This window comes from Castor canadensis, chromosome 18 (assembly GCF_047511655.1).
Source record: "Castor canadensis chromosome 18, mCasCan1.hap1v2, whole genome shotgun sequence".
Classification (NCBI taxonomy): Eukaryota; Metazoa; Chordata; class Mammalia; order Rodentia; family Castoridae; genus Castor; species Castor canadensis.
In genome coordinates this window covers 41,302,368-41,329,115 of record NC_133403.1, presented here as the reverse complement: position 1 = coordinate 41,329,115, position 26,748 = coordinate 41,302,368, and the positions used below count along the sequence as shown (strand labels likewise).

At 50.3% G+C, this 26,748-nt stretch overlaps 3 protein-coding genes across 24 annotated transcripts in view; 2 read left to right on the top strand and 1 right to left on the bottom strand.

Moving 5' to 3' along the window:
* The first annotated feature begins 11 nt into the window (after window positions 1-11).
* On the top strand, window positions 12-8,876 carry Cdk2ap1 (cyclin dependent kinase 2 associated protein 1). 3 transcript variants are annotated; one of them, XM_074061355.1, is made up of 4 exons: window positions 12-161; window positions 4,222-4,319; window positions 5,773-5,899; window positions 8,129-8,876. In XM_074061355.1, exons 1-4 carry the CDS (start codon window positions 83-85, stop codon window positions 8,194-8,196), a joined length of 372 nt encoding a protein of 123 aa, XP_073917456.1. In that variant the 5' UTR covers window positions 12-82; the 3' UTR covers window positions 8,197-8,876. The 3 variants fall into 3 exon arrangements, with proteins under 3 accessions (XP_073917456.1, XP_020015014.1, XP_073917457.1); XM_020159425.2 differs by lacking the exon at window positions 12-161 and adding an exon at window positions 229-352; XM_074061356.1 differs by lacking the exon at window positions 12-161 and adding an exon at window positions 2,682-2,702.
* Window positions 8,870-23,532, bottom strand: Mtrfr (mitochondrial translation release factor in rescue). Of its 5 annotated transcripts, XM_074061351.1 has the most exons (6): window positions 23,266-23,532; window positions 19,521-19,732; window positions 16,757-16,929; window positions 16,464-16,643; window positions 12,965-13,274; window positions 8,870-11,186 (listed from the first exon to the last, which is right to left on the bottom strand). In XM_074061351.1, the coding sequence occupies exons 5-6, from the start codon at window positions 13,244-13,246 to the stop codon at window positions 10,947-10,949; spliced, it is 522 nt and encodes a 173-aa protein (XP_073917452.1). In that variant the 5' UTR covers window positions 13,247-13,274; window positions 16,464-16,643; window positions 16,757-16,929; window positions 19,521-19,732; window positions 23,266-23,532; the 3' UTR covers window positions 8,870-10,946. The 5 variants fall into 5 exon arrangements, with proteins under 5 accessions (XP_073917452.1, XP_073917454.1, XP_073917453.1 ...); XM_074061353.1 differs by lacking the exon at window positions 19,521-19,732; XM_074061352.1 differs by lacking the exons at window positions 16,757-16,929; window positions 19,521-19,732.
* Window positions 23,533-23,569: 37 nt separating this feature from the next.
* Window positions 23,570-26,748, top strand: part of Mphosph9 (M-phase phosphoprotein 9) — a 49,185-nt gene continuing 46,006 nt past the window's right edge. For 9 of the 16 annotated variants that reach the window (XR_012443570.1, XM_074061342.1, XM_074061340.1 and 6 more), the window contains exon 1: window positions 23,570-23,725. Coding sequence is in view for 2 of the 16 variants with exons in the window: in XM_020159430.2 (XP_020015019.2) it covers window positions 26,255-26,361 (107 nt within the window). In the remaining 14 variants the exon portion in view is untranslated. Of the gene's footprint in view, window positions 23,726-23,754; window positions 23,780-26,239; window positions 26,362-26,748 lie in introns of those variants that run through there. The other 7 variants (XM_020159434.2, XM_074061349.1, XM_020159430.2 and 4 more) reach the window with 5 other exon arrangements.

Genomic DNA, 26,748 nt, shown 5'->3' with positions numbered 1-26,748 from the left:
CCGGCCGCCCCCTCCCGGCCCCGGCCGGCCCCGCTGGCTCGCCTCAAAGTTTGCGGCCGCCCCTGCGCCGCGCGCCCGATGTATGGGTGATATACTGCGGCGGTGTCAGGGTGAGGGACGGCCATATTTGCCGGTGCGGCCCGAGCCGTCAACAACAAAAAGTACGCGGGCGCTCGGGGGGCGCTCGGACGGGCGCGGGGACGCGGGGCCCGCCGCGCCACCGCCCGGCCTCGCCGCCGCCGCCGCCACCCTCGCGGCCTGGCCCGGCTGCGCCCGGCGCGCCCGGCGCTCGGGGGGATGTCTTACAAGCCGAACTTGACCGCGCACATGCCCGCCGCCGCCCTCAACGCCGGTGAGTGAGCGCGCCCCGAGGCCCGCGTGCGGCGCGCCCCAAGTGCCGCCAAGTTGGGGGGCCGCGCGCCCGGCCCTCGGCTCGGAGCTCCGGGGGGACCCGCGGCGGTCGGGGGGCGGCAGGTTCCCCGGGTCTCGGCGAGGGCACCGCCGGGACGCCGCCGCCGCCATGATTCCGGCGTCCGCGCTGCCAAAGTTCGCGGTGCGCTCGGCGGGCCGCGGGGGCCGGGGTCGTGCTGGGGCCGGGTGGCCGCGAGGAGTCCCCCGCGCCGGCGGCCGCGGACCGCGGGGAGCGAGGGCGAGGGCGCGGGCGGGGGAGGCTTTCTCTCGGCTCCGTTTTCCTCCGGCTTTTGGGCGGCTCGGCGAGGGCCCCTGCCGGCGGAAGGCGGGAGCGGCCGGGCTGTGCGGGGCGCCCAGGGAGCGGGGACAGGCCGGGGCCCTGGGACGCGCGTGCGGGGCCGGGGCCCGCGTGGGCAGGGCGGGGCGGCCAGGCTCCCGGCGACGGCCGGCCCTGGGGGTGCCGGGCGCCGGGGCGGGGTTGGGGGTCGCGGGCGACAAGGGGACCCGTGGGCAGGGGCTGCGGCCTGGGCGCACGAGCAGCGGTAGGACCGGCGCACGCGGGAGGCCCCCCGGGGCGGGCGCCCAGGGAAAGAAGTTGGAGGAGCGCCGCGGCTGCGTGGGCCTGCGCTGGGGCGGCAGCTACTCGGGTCCCCATCCCGCAGCCCCCACGTGCGACCCCGAGAGCCCCTCTGCAAAAGCCGAGGGACTCTGCGCTCCCTCTCGGGCCGGGGCTGAGCGCTCCCTGGAAACTCCTGCAAAGTTGTCCGGCAGCTTTCGGCTGGGCCCAGGGGCTCGTCCCTGGGACCCAGGGAGCTGTGAAGTGGGGGGGGTGAGATTCGGAGGTGGCTTCGTGCCCTCTCCAGGTCCCTCTTTAGACTTCCCTAAAAAGCGAGGTGCTCGTGGTGGGGGGAAGAGGGAACGGGGAGGGTCGGGCCCTGCTGGTCAAAAATGCCACGCTGGCAGCTCGCCTCAAGTTTGGGGCCTTGCTTCTGAATGTTGACACTATAGCTCCAAAAATCCCAAGGGGGACCCAGAAAAGTCAGGTGCCTTTTTATGTTTTTTTAACTTCTTAGGTACTGATATTTGGGGTTTGGAAAGGGTTAAATTCAGGGTATTTGAGAGGGAGAGTTAAATTGCCTACACGTGGGCACTGAGCCCCCCAAGAGCGTGCAGCTCCTACTCTGTCCTCAAATGGTGTCATCCCCTTGGGGTCCTGAAACCTTATAGAGATAGTCTTTGTTGCCAGGTAGGATGTTTCTGGCAGCCTCTTTCGCTAGTGCCTGGGGTACCAGGTGCCCAGGGTCCTGCTGCTAGCCTGGACAGGGCCAGGGACCCCAAGCTTGCCCTGGATTGCAGGGGCGAGGTCCCCAAACTGGGACTTGGGGTGTTTGGGGGGGTCACAGTGACAAACAGCCACTGGGACCCTGAAGCCCTGTTCTGGGCTCCTAGCACCTGTACGTGGGTTGCCTTTTTCCTCTTATGGGGAATGCCAGGAGTGCAGAGGTCCTCAGATCTCCGGCATTTTGGTAGGGGTCCGCCACCTCCTAGTGGACCCCTTTGCAGAAAGCCCAGCGCTCCCCTGCCATCTGCATCCAAGATGGACTCTCGTGCTGCTCCTCCGCCTTCCTTGTCATCATCCCTCACGCCCTCCAGCCCTGCCTCCTGCTCACGGGTTGCCAAGCTGCGGCCTGGCCGGCGGTGGCAGTGGCGGAGTTAGACAAAGCCCCCGCCTCCCCCGCCCAAGAGCCCCCCCCCCAGGCGCCCCAAGTGGCGGGAAGGCCGCCAGCTCCCCAGGCCCAGGCGCTCTTTGTCTGGCGTGGGGGCGGGGAGCTGCGCCTGGCCCCAGGAGCTTCCTGGCCTCTGCCAAGCCCTCCCGGCTCCGGCACACTGCGCTCATTGTCTGCGATGCTCCGCACCGGCTGTGCTGACGTGGAGCCGCCTCTCAGCCCTGTCCCTGTGTCTGCAGGAAGGAGTGGGCATAAGTGGCTCGGAGGACTCCTCTGCCACCCTTTCCCGGGACCAGCGCGGAATGAGGGACTGGCCTTGGTATTAGAATCAGGGTGTCTGCCACTTTACTGAGGTGATGGCAGAGCCAGGCTCTTTGCTATTGCTGTAGCCTCTCCGCCAAAATGGGGCAATTTCTCATTTCCCCTCTTTCCTCCATCTCTTCCAGACCTAACCCCAGTACCATGGAACAGGTGGAGAAACTGAGGCCCAGGGAGGGAAGGGGCTTGTCTATGGTCACACAGCCAGTAGACCTGCAGCTAGGATAAACTCCTAGTCCAGGGAAGGTGAGGCCAGGAGGTACCGCTGGAATCTTCTGAGCACCATGAAGTGTTCTGTGATGACACACTGTCCCTGTCACTTACCCACTCATCCTCCTGAGCCCAGTGATGATCTGTAGTCATCAGGATTTGAACCTGCGTCTGGGACTACAAAGCCTGCACCACCTACACACTGAGGCTACTACCCCCAAATGCTCAGGAAATTGGGGTTTGACTGGGGTGCTGAGGCAGCTGGGATCGCCCACCCTACCCCACTCCTGTGTGGACAGAGGTCAGGGACTTGCTTGGAGTGTGGCACCATCCCTCACAGCATCATAGCACAGGTGTCTCATCGCTGGTGGAAAATGGACTTGGGGCAGCTTGGTGCTCTGTCCAACTCGGGATCCAAATCCATTCTTGGTGCCTAAACTTGGGCTCAGGATCTAGAAAGACCCCCCTCTAGTGCTGTCTCTGCCTCCCGGATAGCCAGACATGTATTGGGATCACCAGCTTGCTGGTGGTCTGGGGCCCACCTCCGAGGCCCCCTCTGCAGCCAGGGGCTGTGATCCAGGCTTCTCCAGTGCTCCTCCCCACTCCAGCAGCCTGAGCTCCTGAACTTGTTCCGCCCCTCCCCTAGCCCACACTAGATGAGCATCTGGTCCGCTGGCCAGCCTGGCACCAGCTGTCCATCCCTGGGGCCAAGTCTGCAGAGCCCGCTGTGTGCATGAGAGAGAGACTGTTTGGCTCTGGGGGCGGCGGGCGGGCAGCTGCTGAGGAGGACTAGGTAAATTCTCCATGGTTACTGCTGTTTGTAATTCACAGGACATCCTTTACCGCTCATGGCCACTTGGACGCCATTATGGGTCTGTGTGCTCCAGCCATGGGCCTCCCCCGTCCCACATCCTGGAGGCATTCTGTAGGGCTCTGGGCGCTAGTTGGTCCTGACTGGCCTGGACAGTGTCCGCAAGGGTTGTATTTCGATGTGGTGCTTTGGCCTCCCTTTCTGGAGTACAGAGCTGTGGGGAGACATAGACTGTCAGAGTTCTGTCCCTCTTTGGGGAGGGAGGTCTTGTCTGAGGTGCACAGAGAGGCAGGCTGTGTTCTCCAGAGCCCTGCTTCGTGCATATGCAGTGCACCTGTTGTCAGCTATGGCTGGCCTTAGCTTATTCAATGCTTTGCCATCTTGCTTTCTGTTTCGCCCAGCAGAGGTGGGCGCCTAGGAGCACAAAGGCTTCTGTGAATTTGAAATCCTGGCCCAGGTTGGAGCAGCATTGGTAGCAGGTGGGCCCAGGCAGGGATGAAGCTCTGGCCATTAGGCTTCAGCAGGCCTGGGGCCGGGGTAGGCAAGGGTTAGGCTGAGCATAGCAGTTTGCTCAGTCAGCCCCATTGGGGGTGCTCCCTCCTGCGAGGAGGTATGTGTGTGGGGGGTGGTGTGCAGTGAGTGACCACCAGAGACCTGGGGAGGGGACTGTTGCAGGATCCGTTGTCCTTGGGTATAGCTAGTCAATGCTGGGAGACACCTGACACCTCTCTTTTTCCCTTGTAGCTGGAAGTGTCCACTCGCCTTCCACCAGCATGGCAACGCCCTCTCAGTATCGCCAGTTGCTGAGTGACTATGGACCACCATCGCTAGGCTACACCCAGGTATGGCAGTGTGGGTGATGGCGTGCCAGGAGCATCCTGGGGTGGCCTGGGTACCCTGGGGGATATTGGCAGAGGGGAATTGGAGGGGGACTAGCAGATTGAATCAGTCACCTGTACTCCCTCAGCCCACAGCCCAGGCTTGGTCCAACGTGCACCGCCTTAGTCATCCAAATGGAGAGGTGTCCAGGACTGCAGACAGTGCAGAACCAAGGTGGGGCGGGGGATGACACTCTAGGAAGGGCTTCAGCCCCTGAGCTCATTTCCTGCTGAGGTCACTGCCCAGGTGGCCCTGGAGGGTCTCCTGGCTCCTCTTCACTGGGGAAGTAAGGCTAGAGTGGACTCTGGAACTGTAGGCTGGGACAGGAGAAGGGCTGTTGTGGCAGGAGCTGGTGGTTAAGTGTGGTGCGAGTCAGCTGGTCCCACCTTTATGAGACCACCACTCTACTTGGGCACCTCCTGGGGATTCGGGTTCCTCAGCGGTCAGTGGGATGACCTCAGAACCACCTCCTGTTCCTGTTTCTGCCCTCTAAGGCCTGGATGCCAGGTGGAAGATTCTCTCTCTAGGTCAGACCCCAGCCAGCGTTCCAGGGTCGCCATGGTGGCTGCTTCTTAGCCACGTTGGCCAGCAAGGTGGTGATGCTTAGCCCCCAGCCATGCCCCGCCAGGCCATCCTGTCCCGGGAGGAGAAGCGAACGCGGGCCCGGGAGCGGGACCGGCTGAAAAAGCGGCGGCGGAGGGAGGACGGGCCGCGGCGCAGCTTGGAGAGGCAGCGCAATGCTCTCGCCATGCGCCGGCGGCGCCAGGAGAGGCGCGAGGCCCGGAGACGCCTGCACCAGGAGGCTGAGCTGCTGGGCTGGGCCTGGGAGCGGAGGCGGCAGAGGCGGGAGGAGCAGGCCAGGGCCCTCCACAGGGAGCTGGCTGCCCTGGTGCAGCCGCAGCAGGAGAAGGCCTGGGAGGCAGAAGAGGAGAGGCCCAAGCCGGGTCCCTCTCCCTTCTGGGTGCTTGCTTGGGGCATGGTGATGGTCTGGAGAAAAGGGCTTTCTGCTGTTGGGGAAGATGGCGTGGATCTGACACATTTTGGGGCCTCATCTAAAAATCTCTGGCAGTTGTGAGGTCCTGCTGAGCCCAGGAGTGGCTTGTCTCCCCCTCCCCACCAGGAGACACTGCCTTCCATCCACGTCCCAGGAAACTCCCCATGAGCTCTTGTCCTTGTAGAGACAGCCAGCTCTTTTTTCTTTTGAGATGGTACCTGTGGGCTTTTTGGAGATGGGTGATCTCTGAGTGAGCGAGTGTAGGAAGGTGAGGGTGAGGAGTTGTCCCCAGACTGAGACATGCCCTGGGAGCCCCATTCTGGGCTGCTTTCCCTCCGCTAACATGCCTCTGGGCTGTGCCTGTGTGTGGTTGGAGTTGGTTAGGGTTCAATCCATTTGAACCCCTGCCCTTCTGATCCTAGGGAACTGGGAATAGCCAGGTGCCCCAAAGCAAGTATGCAGAGCTGCTGGCCATCATCGAAGAGTTGGGGAAAGAGATCAGACCCACCTACGCGGGGAGCAAGAGCGCCATGGAGAGACTGAAAAGAGGTGAGCTGTGGGCAGGGGCATCGCACAGGCTGGCATCTTCACCCTCCCTTCCTTGTCTTCTCCCCTCTTCTTTTCCTCTCCTCCCTTCTCCCTCTCTTTCTTCTCTTGCGCTAGGGATTGAGCCCGGGGCCTCTTGCATGCTAGGCAAAGCGCTCTACCATGGAGCTGCCTCCTAGCCCTGTTTTCTTTTTTTGAGACTAGATTTCCCTATGTCGTCCATCCTCCTGCCTCAGCCACCTGAGTGCTGGATTATAGGCACGCCCTACCACACCTGTCTTCCCTTTGCTGTTTGGAAAGATTTCCCAAAGCTGGGTGTTGTGGCATGCTCCTTAGTCCCAACCATGCTACTCAGGAGGCCGAGGTAAGAGGATCAGCTGAGCCCAGAAATTTAAGGCCAGAACAGGCAACATAGCAAGACCTCATTTCTTTAAAAAAATTTTAAAAAACAGAGAAGCTGGATGCCAGTGAATCCTAGCTACTTCAGAGGCTCAGATCGGGAGGATCACGGTTTAAGGCCATCCCTGGCAAATAGTTTGTGAGACCCCCATCTCCAAAATAACCAGAGCAAAATGGACTGGAGGTGTGGCACAAGGGGTAGAGCGCCTGCTTTGCAAGTGCCAAGCCCTGAGTTCAACCCTGCCCAGTCCCAACGAGAGAGAGAGAGAGAGAGAGAGAGAGAGAGAGAGAGAGAGAGAGAGAATGAGAATGATTTGCGTGGGAAATATTGGAGGGTAGATTACAGATTCTGTGTTACAGAATCACTGTTATGTCAGTGGAGATGGTGCAGGTGGGGCCGTGGGCATGGTAGAAGGGCTTGGACGCCCATTACCCCAGGCTGGGGGCTGGGGTTTCCGAAGAGGACAGCCCCGCCCCAGGCCCTCCTTAACACTGCATGCTGCCAGAGAGGCTCCGCCAGGCTCCCAGGGATCCCTGTAGCCCAGACCCTGCAGCTCTGATCCCTGCCTGTCCTGCTCCTGTGGGGTGACACCAGAGGGAAGCCAGATGCAGCAGGCTTCTGTCGGCACTGTGCCTGTGGAAACTGCTGGCTGGGCTGTGGTGCGAGGTTCTTCATTGTCTGGAGTGCCCTCAGTTGTCCTTGGGGATGGGGAGCGAGTGAGCACTTTGAGATTCTTCAGTGATTGAAGAGAGAGGAAGGCGGAGGGCTGATGTTACAGGAAACGGTGTCAGGTGTGAAGAGGACATCAAGAAATGCCCCTTATGACATAGTGCAGGTGGAGGGGAAGTGAGAACTTCTATTTTAGAAGGCAGCAGTTTAGAGGAGCCAGTGCCCTGAGCTCAGATGGGATTTGGGGGTTCTTAAAAATGTTACTGCAGTGCCTTACACCTGTAATACCAGCTACTCAAGAGGTAGAGATCGAGGTTTGAGGCCAGCCTGGTCAAAAAGTTAGTGAGACCCCATCTCAATCATAAGCTGGGTGTGGTGGTGTGTGCCCGTCATCCCAGCTACATGGGAAGCCATAGGTAGGAGGATCAACATCTGAGTCCAGCCCTGGGGAAAAAGGGAAACCCTACTTGAAAAAATAAGTAAAGCAAAAGTGCCGAGCTCAAACCTGTTTGTGAAACCTTGATGAAGTGTGTGACTGACTATCTGTAAAGCTAGACTGGATAATGGGGACAGGCCTGGAGAATAGGGACTGGCTGGAAGGGATTTGGGCAAGGGATGTGGAATGTAACCCTGGCCTAACCCGGAGAGCCAATTGGCCATTACTCTGCTCCCTGCACTGCTGTGTGGACATCAAATGAGGCAGATGGTTTTGGTTAAGAGTGTTGGTTATGGGAGTAGAAATTCCTGGGAAGATGCCAGCCCCTAAAGCCTAACAGGCAATCTGTTGTTGCCCAGAAAAGTTATTGGTTCAGATGACCACATGGACGTACCAGTGACCATCTTGTGGGAGCGGCAGGTCACCCCACCCAGTAGCCAAGCCCTTCCAGGCTTATGTCATAGCAGGGTGACATAAGAGGACAAGGGGGCTTGCTGTGTTGCTGGTCTTGGATTCCTGGGGTTAAAGCCATCCTCCTGCCTCAGCTGCCCAGGTCGTTGGGACTCCACGCACATAACACCACCTGCTTGTTTGGGTGGTTTGGATGTGGGTCCCCTGAGTTCCCTTCCAGTCTGAGGGTTTTAAGGGTGGCTCCTCCTGTTTGGGAATGGGTTCTCCTGCTGAGTTGGGTGAAAGTGCTGATTCCCAGCCTCCGCTTCCCTTGCAGGCATCATCCACGCCCGAGGACTGGTTCGGGAGTGCTTGGCCGAGACAGAACGGAATGCCAGATCCTAGCCTCCTCCTCGGCCGGGAGGGTCCTGTCTTTCCACAAGCTCCCCTCCTGTTCCTTTTCCAAATGGTAACAGTTTAGTTTTTTTTCCCATGGTTCACTAGGCTCCAAACCTCGTCCCAAAGATTGAGAAGATTCTGCAGTTAATTAGGGTTTGCATTTTAAGTCGTTAGGAATGACCCAGGGCTTTTTAAACATTGATTTAAAAGATGCACGTGAAGTTATTTTGCAGCAAACTGTTTGCTTCCAAGATCCCAGTGTCTCCCTTTCGTCTTTTCTTCTGAATACGTTTATGTCACCCAGGTTGTTTTGTTCTTTTCCATAAACTCCTACGACGCCAAGGACTTTGTTTCCCGGTGTGTTCTGACCGACAGCACGTTCTACTTAGTAGCTGCTCCCGTTTGCCATAGTGTAGGTTCTGCTTACTGCAGCTTTTTTGTTTAAGCTTTTGCATGACTCTTAGTGCTTTAAAGTCAAACTTAAAAATTGACAAGTTATAAATACAGAAGGAAGAGCACCCCACCAAACCTAAACCAGCACCCTGAACATTTTCATGCTAAGACTGCAGATTTCAGTCCCACATGTCCTATAAGCTATCGAAACATCGGGAAGAGAACGACTAAAACTGTTAGCACCTTTGTACGTATTTATTACTTGATGTAATAAAGCTTATTTTCATTAACAATTTGTATTAGATGTGGGTTCCTTGAGCTCTGAAGAGCCGTTTAGAGCAGCCCCTCTGGGGGAGGCTGGAAAGACCTGTCAGGGATTTTCCCACCTGTCCCAGTACCATTTTTTGTGATGTCATTAGCTCAGTGGGCTGGGAAGAGGGCATGCATAGGCCACAGGCGGAGGTAGCATGAAGGTGTACTTTATCTGCAGCAAGTCTAAATGTGTGGGAGGAAAGACAATAAGGAAAATAGTAGAATCTGTGTAACTGACTTGGTGGGTTCCTAGTGCCCCTGCCTGCCATTCGTTGGCAGGTGGTTACCCTTATCCGGAGAGCTGGAAGAGTCTGCTTTTCATATAATGTTAGTAACTGCAGCTACTTCAGCTGGTGCTCACGGGAAGAAGCACCCCACGCTGGAGCCAGAGCAAGGTGCACTGGTTGTATTGAGACCTCCTGTGCTGGCCTCTAAGGGTGTCTCCCATGAGGATTCTGAGTTGGTTTTCACTGTAACCTCAGGCACAGACTGTGCCATGGGGTTTCCCTCGGGAAGAGGGTGTGAGTGTGGTAGGCAGGAGGCTTGGCCCCAGTCAGGTGGGGATCTGGATGTCAACTTCTCTGTGTCTCCTCTGTGCCTATGGCAGAATTGCAGAGGTGCAAAAAGAGACATCAAAGCCAGTGTACCTCCTGGCTACAGCTCCAAATTTCCCTTCCATTGTTCGTGCTTCTTACATCACTCTAGAGACTTGCTGCTCAAGGGACGTAGGGATGGGAAGGGTCCTGGATGCGCCAGTAGGAGGTAGTGAGCCCTACGTGGGCTGCATGAGCATCCCAGGCAGCTCAGAGCGGAACCTGGCAGCCTCTGAGAGAAAGGTTTACCTGGGTGGATGTAGTACGGGGCCTGGGCTCCACTGCAAAGCAAGGCAGCCTTGTGCCTGGCAGTTGGACAGTGGCCCTCCCCTCACTGTATTTTCCTACTTGTTTTATGTGTGAATCCAGATGAGTTCTAACAAGGGAAGACTAACCATGGTTTTAAAGAACCCAAAAAGCAAAATAAAACAAAAAATTGTAAGGTCAAATGGATGATACAAATTTACAAGTCAGGTTCTGGGACCTCATCTCTTAAGTCTACTCCGTACAAACATGTAGGTAATGACATGTTTTTCCACATTGAAAGACTTTTCAGTACCAGAGTTTGAACTCAACCTTGCACTTGCTAGGTGGGCAACTCTGCTACTTGCTGGCTAGTAACTTTTAACTTTCATCATTTTCTCTTTATTTTGAGACAGAGTCTTGCTATGTTGCCCTTGAACTCGAGATCCTCCTGCCTTAGCCTCCTGAGTGCTGGATGTAGAGGCATGTGCCACCAGCCTGACCAGTATAAATGACATTTTAACATCACTGAGCAAGTGGCCTCCTCATGAACCAGGTACCAGGAAATGTTATTAATGTTTTAACTCTCCATAAACACGGACGACCTTACAATATTAGTACTTCAGTGTTTTTATTCCTAACCTTTTATTATAATAAAACAGACAACCACACAAACCAATGTGTAGCTTTAAGAAAATAAGGGAAGCTGGGCATGGTGGTGCCTACCAATAGTCCCAGCTCCTTGGAAGGCTGAAGCAGAAGGATCTTAGATTCAAGAACAGCCTGGGCTGCAAAGTAAAAACCCTGTCTCCAACAAAAAAGGAACCACCAGGTGTAGTAGTGTATGCCTGTGATCCCTGGGAGGCTGAGGCTGGAGGATTAAGAGTTGGAGGCTGGCCTGGGCTACAGAGGAAAACCCTGTCTCAAAAAGGGGGTAGGGGACACCTTTCTAACTACTGCCCACGTCAAGAAACAGCTCTGCCCGTCACCACAGAAGTCCAACTAAGTGTTGGATCATGACTGTCTACCCCCATAGCAGCCACTATCCTTTTGCAGTAACAGTTTCGTTGTTTCTTAATGGTTTTATTCTATTCTCTAGTTCCAGTTCAGCATTTAAAAACTTTGACATCTTGTAAGTGCATCAGAATGCTTTGTTTAAAAGCCATGCAGTGTGATGGGCTTGGCCACCACTAGTCCAGGCACTTTCGGGCAGGTTCAGTCAGAATCAGTTCTTCCTACGGGGACATTTTTACTTGATTCCCATAGTTCTTTCAATAACTTCTTTTTTTCTAGTGTTTCCTTTGCTCTTTTTTTCCTTTCTTGCTTTTTCTTCTCTGCCTCTCGTTTCTCTTTGTAAACAGGACTGTTTTCACCATTGTAGAAAACATCCACTCTCTCTTGCAGGATCTTCCGAGCTAGCTTTCTGTTGTGATCAACAGATCTTGTCTGATGGCACTGTAAGAGATAAAATTTGGCAATGTGAAACCACAGGATGTCAAGAGATGGGACAGGACCTCAGCAGTCATTGAATTCAACCTATCTATCCTCTACAGTTAGAGACAGGCCAGGGAGGCACAGCCACTTGCCAGGAGCCCCCATGAGTGAGTGACGGTGAAGATCATACCCTTCCTGCCTCTGGCCCACAGCCTCTGTCTTGTCACACACCAGTTGGATTATGTGATTTCACTGGAAATGTTTTATTATTAGGAGTGTTATTTTTGTTTAGAAGCAACAACAGCCTTCAATAACTTTAAAAAATTCTAAAATGATTATGAAAAAACTAAGTGACATACATAGCTTGGGACCAGGAAGCAACCTGTGCACCATTTGCATGCACCATTCTTAAGCCTAAGATTTGCCTGGAGGAAGAAAATAGGGTTTATACTCCGAGGTGACCACAAAAGTCTTTGTAGTAAAGCTGTGTGATTATGGGTGCATGCCTTGCAAAGCTGATTGATAAAATGCCAGGGAATGAAAGAATACCAAAAGCAAACATGAAGCTATGTAACACAGATAGCTTAAACAAATCAGGTTCCAGGATTTTGTGACTCGGAATGATAGGATTCCCCCCCAAGGAGGAAAAGTGACTGAGGTTTTAACTGACATGCTCTTGGCTCAAAACGTGGGCAGTGAAGCACAACTGTCAGGAATATAGCCTGTGTGTTTGGTAGGACTTGGGCAAGTTACCTAACCTGTCTGTCTCAGTTCCACATCTGTGCCACAATGGAAACCTCGCACTTGAGAGATGGAGGGCAGGCTGGACTACACAGCAAGCCTCTGTCTCAAGTTCTGGTTGTTAGGACAGATAGTTTTTTTCAATACTGGGGTTTGAAGTCAGGGCCTCACACTTGCTAAGCAGACACTGCATCATTTGAGCCAGGATGAAAATGAGAGTTAACTTGCATGGTGGCTGCTGCTTAGGCACCTTGGCCAGCAAGGTGGTGACGCTTACCCTTCCCAGCCCCCCGTCAGACCATCCTGTCCCAGCAGGAGAAGCAAAGTGTATAGCCTCACTTAGAAGGAAACCTGCACCATGTTACATGGTGGTTAAATATTTCCTGTTAGTGCCATCAGTACTTTAACAGATGGCCTGTTTGCTCTCCAGCTGTGTGAGCCTCTTCAAGGTTTGTGGAAGCTGCTTTGGGGCCCTCTAGTGACTAGGGGTGGCAGTGGCAGGATGGCCTGCAGTGCTCTGCAGGCCAGACTCTTTAAGTCAGTAAGGGTGCCACTGGATATAAAGAAGATTCCTTCTGGCAGCTGTGCGTGGCACTTTGCCTCCTGAGGGTTGATATGCTTTGCCTCCACCTCACCCTCAGTCCTCCTGCAGAAGGACAGGTGTCGTTAACATTTACCAAAGTGGGGCAGAGGCACATAGAGGATGTTACTGGGCCTGCCTGTTGCCACTCAGGGACAGGAGCCACAGCAGCACTGCAGACCTGTAGCACTCTGCAGCGGGAGTCATCTTAGAGCAGCATGCTGACCAGGGTGCCTTTGTCAGCCACTGCTTCGCTTGCTCAAGACCCTGCTGGTCTGGCAGCAACCATGCTCTAGCTCCGATGGGACCCTGGAACCTGGCTCCTGAGGCTGTGCCTTAGGGAGAACAGCTCAGGGAATCAGGCAGGTTGCAGTGCCCTCGATTAGCCTGGCTGGTGGAGGGTAGCCCACACCATGTCCCTGGGCTGACCACTATCTGCCCTCAGAGAGCCCCTGGACTCCCCTACCCCAGTCTCTACCTTGACCACGATGCCTGAGGGTACGTGCTTCAGCACCACACAGTTGCTGGTTTTGTTGGTGGCTTGGCCCCCTGGACCATGTCCTTTCACAAACTGCTCTTCGAGTTCATTCTCGTCCAGGGCAAGCAGAGCAGGGTAATGCTTCTTGCCTGCCATCTGTACCACTGTGGGAGCCCTTCCTGGGGAGAGCAGTGTCGGCTTCTCCCAAAGCCCATGTCCCCACGGCACCGTGCACAGCCGGGTCAGGGGTGTGGGAAAGCGCAACAAGCCCCAGGTGCCCATCAACGACGTGGCTTGGCTTGTATGGGACCTGCAAAGGACAAATAGAGGCCAGCTCTTCAGTAGTACACCTTTGCTCAAAGGTGACACCTCAGCTCCTAACACAGCTCTTCAAACAACCTTCCAGCGATGACCTATTGAACCCAGGGTGTGGAGGAGGGTAGTGAAGCAAGTGACTCGGCAAGGCACCCCTCTCTCCAGCCCTGCACCACCCGGTGTTCTCACCATCTACACCCTGCCAGCTACTAAATGCTTCCTCCTAACACTCCCAAGAATATCTTCCAAGCATCCAGAGGTGCCATTTTCTCAGGAAGGAGAGTTTTTGAGTGTGAAATTCAAGAGATGTGGCTACAATTTGATAAAGAAATATTAAATTAGTACAGCAAGCAAGAATTAGGACCTGGGTCAAGGGACAGTATTTAAACATTTGTGAATCTGAAATCTGCATTTAAAATGTAAAGATGACGGTGTGAGAGTCTATTTTACAGCTGAGCTTAAACAGTCTGACACAGTAAGAGTCACTATCAATCAATGTCAGGGTTGTTTTTTAATGTTTCCAGTTTCATGGATTTGAACAGGAACATCTGTTCCCTTGGACGTGTTGCCAGTAACATGATCCAACTGATTCTCATTGTTACAACTGCCAAATCAAGTGGTTTTTATTAAGGCGCCTCAGGTTTAAAACACCATGCAAGGTGTAGTGAGGATAGGCAATGAAAGAGAGCTTAGACTTTTCTTTGTGGAGCTTACGAGCTAGTTAGAGAAGGTATCAAAGAGCAAGCTGGGGTTTGTTTTGTCTGTGTGTGGAGGGCGGGCCATGGGAGGTTCTGGGGATTGAATACAGGGCCTCATGCATGCTAAGCATGCACTCTACCACTGAATTACACCCCCAGCCCCAGGAAAGTCAGTAAAAGATTTGAGTAACTGCATAAGGTTGAAACCACTTAGCCAGGGAATGATCGTTGTGAAGACAGGGTGAATCCCACAGGGGTGCTCAAGAGGCCAAGGGCAGAAGGATCTGAAAGGTCTCCCCTATGAACAGTGGCAAGGCACAACACAAAATGTCTCTCAATAGGAAAGTGGGTGAATTAGCCTTATTTATTTAGGCAGTATTGGGGCTTGAACTCGGCCTCATGCTTGCTAGGCAGATGCTCTACACGTAAGCCACTCTGCCACCCGTTTTGTGTTGGGTATTTCTGAGATAGCGGCTCTTGAACCATTTGCCTGGGGCTGGCTTTGAACCACGATCCTCCTGATCTCTGCCTTCTGAGTAGCTAGGATTACAGACATGAGCTACTGGTGCCTGACCAAATTAGCCTTTCCCCATCCAATCCACATAGGCTTACAAAAGATCAGAGAAGAAAGTATTCTGGAGAGGACTTTGTTGATGCCTTTCAAAGCTTGGGGTTGACTTTTTTTAGTAGAATCTCTGCCAGGCAGGTGGATTCCAAGAACTACAATCATACCATTTGCTTACTGCGTGTTGAGGACCGTGTAGGCACTGATCACTAACGTATGCTCTTTTTTGCAACTGCTCCCTACGAGCCTCTAAATAGCTACTTGTGCCATTTGAAACCTTGTCAGTTCTAGTCACGGCAGCCGGGCTGCGACATAGAAAGAAGCCAGCTTCTCAGTAACTGGACAGCCAGATTACTGCCCAGGTTTGCTCTCAGCTTGCTTACCCCTTGTTCACTGTCAGCTGTGACTGCTAACATCTGCTGTGCCCACCGTGAGCCCCAGGGAACCCCTGGGGAGGACGCTTAGTGAGGACGTTCTATGTACGTCTCCTGACACTGCACACACAAGCTTCTTCTATCTGAGTGCTCAGTTGATACTGAGACACACAGGTGTCTTTAGAGTGACAATACAATGTTCTTCACCTCTACCTCTGCTACTTCTATGGGAAGTAAACAGAAGGAAATGTCACGTATGTACTTCCCAAGCCTAATGCTAGCTTTCAGCTCCATGACTGACCTGATGGTCTACACCCATGTCTTCTTTTTGTGACATTCAATGTGTCCAGCCAGTCCCCGTGGGTGATAAGACAGTGCTGGAAGATGCTCTATGGCTGTGAAGGGATATGTTTTGAAACTGAAGGTGCCAGTGAAAATGGTGCTTTAAAAATTGCCTTTGGAAACTGGGCATGGTGGTTCACGCCTGTAATCCTAGCTACCTGGGAGGCTGTGAATGGGAGGATGGCAGTTGGAAGCTAGCCTGGCCAAATAGTTCTCGAGACCCCATTGCTAAAATAAACAGAGCAAAATGGACCGGAGGTGTGGCTCATGAGGTAGAGCGCCTGCTTTGCAAGCACAAAGTCCTGAGTTCTCTCCAAAGGAAAAAAAAAAAGCTTGCTTAATGTGTATGAAATATAGTCAAGAAGATGTAAGTGAGGAACCCAGACATTTTCTCTGAAATATCTTCAATAAACAATCAGCTACTTCTATGTGAGTGGTAGAGGTAAAGGAAGGACACTAAGTTAACGTCCAGAAATCCCCTTCCTCATTTCTGCTTTCAGTCTACAGAACAACATTCCTTTGTGTATCAGACAGCTTCAAGTTCCTGAGTGGATTCATCCTGGAACATGAACCCAGGGCCTTTCCTGGGTTTCTCTGCAGCCAGATAGTGAATCTACCAGGCAGTGACAGACAGGAAGCAGGTCTGAGATAAGGTGAGCCTCCCAGACAAAGGATGATGAGGGGAGTGCTTCCTATCTGCTGCTTTGTCACATCCCACTGTTTCAAATCTCTACCCTCTGTCCTAGTTGAGCTGACAGACACCCTGGAAGGTCTCCCATCCAACTGAAGTTCAAGAAGGTTCCCAGTGTTCAGTTACTGGCTGCTTTGTGTAATGGCTAATCCTGACAGCCAATCAGACAATTCTAGACACTTCTAGTATCTCCTGGAGCTTTGGCCCTACTCCAATGACTGCTAAAAATGACAAACACACCCATGGTTCCACTTCCCCAAAGCCCAAAGAATAAAGATTGGATTTCAGTTCTTGTGATACCCACAGAACAACCTGGAGCCCTTGGGGAACAAAAGCAGCTCAAATTATAGTTCATTGTGACATTTTAATGAAAAAGAGAAAAAGAAAAATGGTTAAAAAAAAAAAAAGTGCCAGTAAGGGAGACCAGCAGTCATGAGAGGAACTGCCCTGATCCTTTTCTGTGAGTGTGGGCTTTAATTTAGGGCTGGCTCTCTATCCCTCGGCTTTCCTTTACCTTTGATGATGGCTTCTGCTCTAAATAGCTGATCAGAGTTTAGATTAAAGCCTCTCTCATTGTCTGAGTCCCCTTCAACTTGGTCAACTCATGATGATACGAAGACTTTACAAAAGGGAATGTTAATTTGTCCAAACATCTATTGAGTATCAGACGTGGGCCTCAGGGAGCACGAGGAGCCTGCATCATAAGAGGGAAAGGAAGACATGTATAAATACAGTGCGTGCTATATTCCAGGATGGATACCATGCCATAGAACAGTAGTTCTCAGACTTTAATATGCTCTTAATCACCCGGAGTGCTGTAACCAGGATCCGGAACCTGTATTCTATTAAATGCCTGCACACAGTCCTTCACAGGCAACCCAAACCAGGAAAGCCGGCTAGCTGTGGCCAGGCTGTGAGGAGCAATCCCAGGTGAAAACCGGATGCAGGGACGATGCTGGATCACCAAGAGTGTTTATGCTCTGCAGAGAGGAAAGTGATGGTTACCAGTCCTTTCTGTCTCTATGAAAAGGGTTGAGCTGGGGTGTAGCTCAGAGGTAGAGCACTTGCCTAGCGTACCTAAGGCGCTGGTTTGAGCCTCAAAAAAGAAAAAAAAATCAAAAAGATAAGGATATTTGGTTTGAATCTATTTTCTCTCTGGAACTGCCTTCTGGATGGTGTAATGTAAAATTCACTATTTAAGGGCTTTTTTTTTGGTAGTGCTGGGGATGGAACCCAGGGCCTTATGCTTGCTAGACAACAGCTCTACTGCTGAGTTACCCCAAGCCCTTGACTTTTTGAGAGTCTCACTGAATGTGCCCAGGCTAGCCTTGAACTTTCATACTTCCTGTCTCCATCTCCCCAGTGCTAGGATTACAGATGTGCACCATCACCTGTATTTTGTGGTATTGGGGTTTGGACTCAGGGCCTTGCACTTGCTAGACAAGCAAGTCTACCACTAGAGCCATAGCCCGGCCCAAGTGTTTTTCTTAGACTGGTGGAGTACTAGAATATTAGTGTTCCTTGGCCACAACTTTCAGAAACCTCACTAAAACTAGCTGAAGGAGGATGTGGAGACTAGCAGGGTGATTGGGAGGACATGTGTTGACGCTGTCACCAGCCAGTCTCGCCACTCAAGCTTAAGGTGTGCGCGCACCACCTGGGAGTCTTGTTAAATCTCACTGGTTGCGTGGTGGGGGCGGGGCGCCAGACTCTGCTTTTCCAAGCGGCCCCTGCAGTGAGGTTGTTGCTGCTGGTCCAGGGACATTTTGAGTAGCACTGCTGTGGGCTTTGACTTGTAGCCTGGCTTGAGGAAAGCCCTGGGATGATGAGGCAATGGTGGAGACACAGGAGGTGAAAGGGAGTGGGATAGGAAGGTAAGGAAGTCATCTAGAGAAAGAATTAAAAGAACTTGAGCTCCAGAGAAAGTGACATGGTGACCAGGGGATAGAGAAACTGAAAAAAAAAAAAGGAACATCAAAAATGTCACCTCTATTGTGCTAATGTTCTAGAGGGCTGTTGCCCAACAAATACTGCTATGTGCATCTGAGCTTCTGCCTTCTCTAATGACATGAAATACCAAGAAACTGACCACATATCAAGTGTTCCCAAGCCACCCATGCTGGGGGATGCTGTACTGGAGGATGTAGCTATAGACCTTACTACTGCAAGTGTGGTCCATGGAGTGTAGGCAACAACCCCATTTGGGGCCTTGTTCAGAGTGAAGACTTGGGGCTGGCGGAGTGACTCAAGTAGTACAGCACCTGCCTAGCAAGTATGAGTCCCTGAGTTCAAACCCCAGTACACACACACACACACACACACACACACACACAAAGAATGAAGGCTTTCAGGCTGTACCCAGACCTACTAACTGACACCTGAATGTTAAGGTCCTCAGGTGGCCTACTGTTGGAGGCTCAAACAGTAGAGCACCTGCCTAGCAAGTGCAAAGCTCTGAGTTGAAACTCCAGTACTACCAAATGAATTTAAAAAATAAGAGAATCTGATGACTGACTTTCAAAAATAAAGATCCTCGGGTAGCTAGGTGTGGTGATGCACACCTGTAATCTCACACTTGGGAGATGGAGGGCAGAAGGATGGTTTTTTTGGAGGCCACCCTGGGCTGCACAGTGAGACCCTGTCTCTGGTTGTTAGCACACTTTTTTTTTTGCTATACTGTGGTTTGAATTCAGGGTCTCATGCTTGCTAAGCAGGCAGAGTATTTCAGCTACTCTGCCAGTTGTAGGACGGATACTTTAAAAAGATGCTATCTCTCTGACATTTAAGAAGCCGAGACTAGAATTCAGGAGTGCTGATTGCTGGTTATTCATGTCGTCTCCCTTCCCCAATAAGGAGATGGAACCCCAGGTCTCAGAACAATGATCTAATAAATGGCTGAGGACCAGACACAGCTTAAATAGCCTAATGGGCAACACTGAAGGTTTGTGTGTGTGTGTGTGTGTGTATGTGTGTGTGGTGATACTGGGGTTTGAATTTAGGGCCTTCACTTTGAGCCACTCCACCAGCCCTTTTTTCTGACAGCTTTTTCAAGATAGGGGCTCATGAACTATTTGCCCGGGTTGGCTTAGAACCGAGATCCTCATGATCTCTGCATTACAGGCATGAGCCACTGGTGCCCAGCAACACTGGAGTTTTAAGAAGACAAAATGGCCTATTTGATGGCACCAGAAGCTAAGTAAAAGGAGCAGTGCAGGATTTTCTGAGAGGTGCTTTATGTTTCAAGTGTGGTGCCTCTCTCTCTCTTTTTTTTGATACAGGGTCTCTCTATGTAGCCTAGGTAGGCCTTGAACTTGCAATCCTTCACCTCCACTTCCTGAGTGCTGGTAATACAGGTATGCACCATCACACCGGGCTTCAAAAGTGTGATGTTTTTATTTTTACTTTATTTTTTATTTTTGGCATTGCTGGGATTTGAACCCAGAGCCGTGTGCATCCTAGGCAAGTACTCTACCATGGAGCTACATTCTAGCCCTCAAAAGTGTTTTGTGCTCCCTACAAAATAAGAGTCAAAAAACAAGTAGCCTTTCTCTGTCATTCTTGTGTAGCTCACCCGCAGGCCCACAGTGCATCCCAGGGCTGACTCCTCTCCAAGGGACCACATAGTACCACAGGCCAGGTGTGGAGCAGACCATGTCCTTTCCTAGTAGGGGCTTCACGGAGAAGATCAAGCATCTCACACCCAGTCAGTGTCCCCAGGAATCACTTCTCCGACCAGGAGAGCACCATAGATTCAGGAGGACATGCAGAGTGCGTGTCTTTGATCTGGGGGACAAGTGGAAAAGGAGACCACTCTGGGTCTGGTCTGTTTTCAACAGGCTTGCTGCTGCAGAGTTTAAGACAAAACTCATGAAGTATGTAAAAAGAAAAACATCTAACTCACATAGTACCCACATCCGTTCATCTTTCTTTAAACACAGAACTTTTAATCCACAGAGAATCACACCTGTCCTATTTGTGTGCACTTCTGTGACTTTCTTCTATTTATAGCATCTCACAGGAACTTTATAATTTATCATCTACGTGATTAAAACAAACACATAAAAAGCAGCAATAATAACACTCTAGATTTTCTCCTCAAAGTCTCAAAGCTTGTATTACCATTAATTATACCGTGTATTTGTTTAGGACTTAATTGTTTCCAAAGCACTTTAAATAAAATATGTTATTGTGCCAGGCATGGTAGCACACAGCTGTAACCCCAGCATTTTGGCGGCAAAGGCACGATAGTCTCAAGTTCGAGGCTAGTCTGGGTTACATATGGAGATCCTGTGTCCAAAAGACAAGCAAACAATGACTGTATTTGATACAAATAAACAGAGTAATGACACATACTACGTGAATTGTCCCAGGAAGACCTATCTTGGAAGACCATTTGATTTTCAGTTTTTCCCTCCAGTTTGTCTCATCGTCTTTCATAATCTCTCAGATCTGTTCTCTTCCCAGTTCCTTAAAAAACGTTGGCTTGGAATACCACTCTTGGGGATATACCCAAAAGACTGTGACACAGGTTACTCCAGAGGCACCTGCACACCCATGTTTATTGCAGCACTATTCACAATAGCCAAGTTATGGAAACAGCCAAGATGCCCCACCACTGACGAATGGATCAAGAAAATGTGGTATCTATACACAATGGAATTTTATGCAGCCATGAAGAAGAACGAAATGTTATCATTCGCTGGTAAATGGGTGGAACTGGAGAACATCATTCTGAGTGAGGTTAGCCTGGCCCAAAAGACCAAAAATCGTATGTTCTCCCTCATATGTGGACATTAGATCAAGGGCAAACACAACAAGGGGATTGGACTTTGAGCACATGATAAAGCGAGAGCACACAAGGGAGGGGTGAGGATAGGTAAGACACCCAAAAAACTAGATAGCATTTGTTGCCCTCAACGCAGAGAAACTAAAGCAGATACCTTAAAAACAACTGAGGCCAATAGGAAAAGGGGACCAGGAACTAGAGAAAAGGTTAGATCAAAAAGAATTAACCTAGAAGGTAACACCCACGCACAGGAAATTAATGTGAGTCAACTCCCTGTATAGCTATCCTTATCTCAACCAGCAAAAACCCTTGTTCCTTCCTATTATTGCTTATACTCTCTCTACAACAAAATTAGAGATAAGGGCAAAATAGTTTCTGCTGGGTATTGAGGGGGTGGGGGGAGAGGGAGGGGGCGAGGGGTAAGGGAAGGGGTAGGGGAAGGGGGGAGAAATGACCCAAGCCTTGTATGCACATATGAATAATAATAATAAAAAAAATGTTGGCTTGGTTTTCTTAACTCTCTCTTTTTGGCTTTCTCTCTCTCTTTTTTTTTTTGGAGCAAACCAAATTTCTCCGGCCACTTATCAGCTTCCTATTACTGAATTGCCTCACTGATGTGAAAGATCTCCCCTTAAAAACTGTCAAATTGAAACCCTGTCAACAAATGACAAATATTTGAAAAGTTGATGTTATAATAAGATAATAATTACCAATCATAAGAGCCATAAAATAGTGATATCAGCTTGCTTACAATTAATGCAAGGTCTCAAGTATGGGGGAAGGTTAGATTAGAGGAACAGTTATACTTAACACATTTACTTGCATTTCTGAAGCCTTCAACTTCTGTTTTCTATTCAGACATTTGGACTTTTAAGAACTGCTTTTTTTTAGCCTATTTATAAAGCTTTTAAAAAGACACTTCTGTCTAGTGCTATTAGTCAAAGGGAGTTTCCACTTTGGATTTTTAAAAATTAAGATGCTGCCACTGGGTACTGGTGGCTCATACCTGTAATCCTAACTACTTAGGAGGCAGAGATCAGGAGGATTGAGGTTCAAAGCCATCCTGAGTGGACAGTTTGCAAGACCATCTTGAAAAAAACCCATCACAAAACAGGGCTGGTGGAGTGGCTCAGGTGTTAACACACCTGCCTAGGAAGTATGAGGCCCAGTTCAAACACCAGTACTGCCCCAATCACCACCCCCCCAAAAAAAAAAATTAAGACCCTACCAAAATAGGTGTGTGTGAATATTATTGAAGTACATTATATATATGAAAATGTCACAATGAAACCCATTACAAAAAAAATCCTAAATAGCTAAACCTAAAGTAGGAACTATAGTGTAAGCAACCTTACCAAAATATGTCACTACATCCATCAATTAACAAGATAAGTTTATCAGAATGCTAGCTCCTGAACATGTTGGTCTTGTTAAAACATTAATGGATTAAAAAGAAATGACCTAAAAACCCAAATCAAACACATACACTCCCAAGCTCACACAGCCCCATCTGATTTTGTAGCTCTACCTTCTCCGTGGCTAGTAAGTCATCACTAGTACTTTGCCTTTCAGGTTCATATTTTCCTTGTGGGAAAACACATCTCTCTGCCTGGAGCTGTTTTCGGAATTCACACTCCTCAGTCCTGTGAGTGCAAGATTCTACAGTGTCTAATAGACTGTGGCCAACTAAAATTAATGATAAAACAGCCCTCTTTTTTTTGAGGGGGGGGAACGTGGGCTTGGAATATGGTAACTGAAAACAGCTTTATGCTTAAAAATGATTTGATTTTGGTTAAGTGTTACATGATCATAATACTGGCTGGTGGATTAACACAATGCGGGGGGGTTCCATTTATTTAAGTTTGAGCTATGACATACACTGATGGTGTTTTGGATGGAGAGTGAAGTTTTTACTGTTGAGGAATAACCTGTAGGTCTTTAAAGAGGCGCAGATGACATGCGATGTCTCCCGGCCGTTATACCTTGGGTGTATCATTCCCAGGGCAATGCATCCCCCTGCCTCTCAATACCAGCCCTGGCACACGTGAGTGGCAGTGCTTCGACACCGGAGGGAAGCTTAAGTGCTTGCCAGCACCTTCTAGGCTCACGGGGTTGAAGAACGTGGGCTGGACAGGGCGTCAGAGATCGTTCTCTGCGGCCCTTTGAGAGCCCAGTAAGGGCAGGGATGACACCCATCCGCGCCACTCTTGCACCTGCACCTGCTGCGTGGCCAGAGCCCAATAATCACGTGCACGTGGATCGCCCCATCGCTCCCAGGACTTCCGTGAAACTTCAAGGCGGTCACCCACCTCTTGTCCCCCGTTCCAAGTGCTTGAAGAGCCCCAGGGCCAACCCCTAGCGGCTTAGGGTAAACTTAGCTCAGGGGTCAGGGCCATCTCCACCTCCCCGCCAGCAGGTAAATTGGTCACAAGCCGGGAAAAATGCAGGTGCATTGGCTTCCAGGCTTCTTTTGAGCCCGTGCCAGTCGGGGGCAGCCGTAGGGGTGCCTGACTTTTCTGCGAACGCTTACCTGGGCCTCAGGATCAGCCTCCCCGCCCAAAATATCCAGTGAGAATCCAAAGCACCGCGTACTTGAGATAAGTACGCTCCCCGGTGTGCGCACGCGTAGTTCTCTCACCGCCGCTTCCCTTACCTGCCAGAGGCTCATTTTCACTAACTGCGCATGCGAGAAGCTCAGGCTTCTTTCCCGCGTGGCAGCGGTCGGTTACCAGAGAACCAATCAGAGAGGAGGATTTGACCGCAGCCCTGTTCTCCACCCTCTTCTCCCTTGACACCCTCGGCTTTCGACCTCTCTCTTTTGCCACCAGCTGCGCGCCAGGGAAGGGGAGGTGGACGCAAGCGACGTGCCCGCCCCCTTCGGAGCAGCCAATCAGAAGCGATACGCCGGGCGCGCGCACGCTCGTCGGAGTTTAACGGTCGCGAGAGGCCGAACGCCCGGCCCTAACATCGGCAGTGCAGCCGGCGGCCAGGTAAGTGGCCCTGGCTTGCGGGGAGCTGCCGGTCGCGGGTGTTGGAGGGACAAGGTTAGAAGACATCATCTTAGCGGGTTCCGGGGTGTGCTGAGAGGCCAAGTTGAAGGTAGACAACGGCCACAGCACCGACCCCATCGGAGCCCGCTGCCGCGTGGGGGGCTCTAAGCTTGCGTCTGCTTTATCTAGCTTAAGTGCCCTTGAGTGACACCCGCGCGGCCCAATTGCAGAGCGGCCTTCTCGAGGGGCGTCGGGGGGTGGGGGTGGGGTTGGTGGGCTTATGTTTTTTATTTATTTATTTTTTTTGGAAGAGGTGCCAGGATTTCCTTTGGTATTCTGGTGGTAGTGCTTCGTCTCCATCCTCTCTGCTGGCCATTATCCGCCACCAGCGATTGGGGTCTGGCTGCAACGCCTAAAGCCTTCGCGTCCTTGTTCCCCTCACTCCCGGCGAAAACCCACGCCTCCCTAACGTTCACATCATTGGTGGAGCCCGTCTGTCCTTCCCTTTTCCCAACTCGCTATTTTTTTTTTTTTTTTTTTGCCGGGGATTGCAGGGTCGGGGGTGGGAGCGTCATTTTGTTGCTGGGCAGTTTAAAAACGTGTCTCTCCCTTAATTCATTCCCTATCAAGTTCGTCTCTTAAAAATTTGCTTCGTATCTCGGGTTCTGTCTGTCTGTCTTTCCTTCGGCCGCCCGGAGGAGCATCCTTGAATGAATTGCTGGCGGTTTTCCTTCTCCATCTGCTGCATCCGGATTAGCTCCGCGGGGGAGAATGGAAGGGGTGCAGACCCTTCCGGGGAGGGCTCGGGTTTCCCTGCTGTGACAGTAGGGCCACGGACTCAAGGTGTTTTGGCCGCCAGTGGAGAGGGGCAGCCCCGACCTCCTCAGTACCCCTGTTGTCGTGGGTGCTGCGCGGAGCCTCCGGGGAGAAACGCGGGAGTTGTGTCGGGTCACCCGTGGCTTTCACGCCTGCCCCCCCGAAGGAAGTGCTAACGCCATCTGAGTGTGGTCTTTTTTCCTTTTTTTTTTTGCAGTGTTTTATAAAACCAGGCCCTAGAAATTAGGAATCTAGTGGAACCCGAATATGAAGTAATTTTCCTCGGTTGCACTGTCTTAAACTTTTCATTTTCTAAGCAACATGGGTTTTCTTTTTCTCTTGCTGTGTCATTTTTTTTTTCTTTTAAGGTGTGTTTCGAGACAGCGTCTCACTCTATAGCCCAGGCTGGCTTTGAACTCTATTCTTATGCCTCCTCCTTTGTGCTGGGATTGTGAGTGTGCGCCACTAGGCCTGTCTCTCCATTTTTTAAAAAGTGTATGAATTCCCTAAGAAGTAGGCGTATTGTTTGACTCATTACAGCACCCAATTTGCTTCTGTATACCAGCTTCAGGAAATTTGTAGTTGGCCTGGCAAACAGTTTACTTTTCAAGAAATAAACATGCACAGTACATTTTGCATAGTGCAAAATGTACTTCCAGCCAATTGGGGGGAGGGGCCCCTGTGCTAACAGTTTAAATGGTTCTTTTTAATAGCAGATTAAATAATAAGGTTTTAAATTCTTCTAGTCACTATAAATCAACATGCAGCTATGCTTGGTAGATTTATTAATGAATGAGTCATGTAAGAATCCTAATTGTTACATAATAGAATTGTGTGTAGAACCTTGATTATTAAGCTCAAAAAACTCTGAAATACTACCTGAAAGAGATGATACTTTTGTTAATAACCCTCCGTACAGATTTTTGTTGAGACATACAGTTCACATACCAAAAAAGTTTATCCTTTTCAACGTGTGATTCAGTGGTCTTAGTATCACCAGGATGTAGACCATCCCTGGTGTCTAATTCCAGAACCTTCCAACAAGATGAAACTCTGCATCCATTGCACTTCCCCAGCTGCTGGCAAACATGTCTGCTTTCTGTTACTTGAGAATTTGCCTGTCCTAAGTACTTCATGTAAGTGACCATACAATATATAGTCTTTGTGACTGGTTTCCTTAACTTAGCATAGTGTTTTTGTTGTTCATCTGTGTTGTAGCATGTGTCAATGGTTCTTTCTTTCTTTCCTTTTGACAGTACCAGGGTTTGAACTCAGACCTCTTGCTTGCTAGGCAGGCGCTCTACCACTTGTGTCCCCAGCCCCTTCATTTCTTGTAACCGCAAGAGTGAAAATGGAGTAATCTCTGTTATATGGAAGTATATACCAAATTAGTTTATCTGTTCATCTGTTGATACACTTTGGGTTGTTTCTACATTTGGTCATGATGAATAATGTTGGAATCCTTAATGTAGATTCATATGAAACAAGTGAAGGCTTCCAAAGTCATGAAAAGACAGTTGCTAAGTTTAGTGACTTTTTATATTCATTTTCAGACTCTCTTGGAAAAACTTAGGATATTTCACAGTTCTGAATGTTAGCAACTGAAAATGCTGGTAGATGATGAAGCATCTGAAGATGACTCGGATTCAATTTCCTCAAACAGTGAAAGAATGTATATTTTCAAATAAGAGAGTATAACAATTTCTGTGCGGTATGGAGGATTTTGACTTGGTGAAAACTTTAGAAAAAACTTCATCTTCTGTAGAATCTGATATAAAAAGTTCTCCCCATTCTCTTGGACTGAGCTTAAATGCTGATAGGTAAGAGTGGAATAGATACTTGTTGGTGTAACAGAGCTACATAACTATTGGATAGTTTACCAGTGTATCCAAATAGTGACACAGTGACTGATTTACATTTCTTTTTTGTAAAAGAAAAAAAAAAAAAACCAGCTATGATCAGGAACTGTTTAGGCACAGTCAAATTTAACTTGAAAATAGTTTTAGCTTTTCTGTGATTTTCATTTTGCATAGAAACATTTTGGTAGGTGTAGATTCCTTTACAGTTTTTTTTTTTTTTGGTAAATTACAAGCATATCTTTAAAATTTAGTTGCCTTCATATTATTTCTACATTTAAAATTAACGGTATAAATAATGTTATAAACCAGACACCAGTGGCTTATGCCTGTAATCCTAGCTACTCAGGA

What these genes read in the sequence shown, in the direction of transcription:
- Cdk2ap1 (XM_074061355.1), top strand. Translation starts at nt 83, where the DNA reads ATGGGTGATATACTGCGGCGGTGTCAGGGTGAGGGACGGCCATATTTG. An exon ending in CGAGCCGTCAACAACAAAAA is followed by an intron (nt 162 to 4,221) that starts GTACGCGGGCGC and finishes TTTCCCTTGTAG; the next exon opens with CTGGAAGTGTCCACTCGCCT. An exon ending in CATCGCTAGGCTACACCCAG is followed by an intron (nt 4,320 to 5,772) that starts GTATGGCAGTGT and finishes TTCTGATCCTAG; the next exon opens with GGAACTGGGAATAGCCAGGT.
- Mtrfr (XM_074061351.1), bottom strand. Translation starts at nt 13,246, where the DNA reads ATGGGCACCTGGGGCTTGTTGCGCTTTCCCACACCCCTGACCCGGCTG. An exon ending in CCTCAGGCATCGTGGTCAAG is followed by an intron (nt 11,187 to 12,964) that starts GTAGAGACTGGG and finishes TATCTCTTACAG; the next exon opens with TGCCATCAGACAAGATCTGT.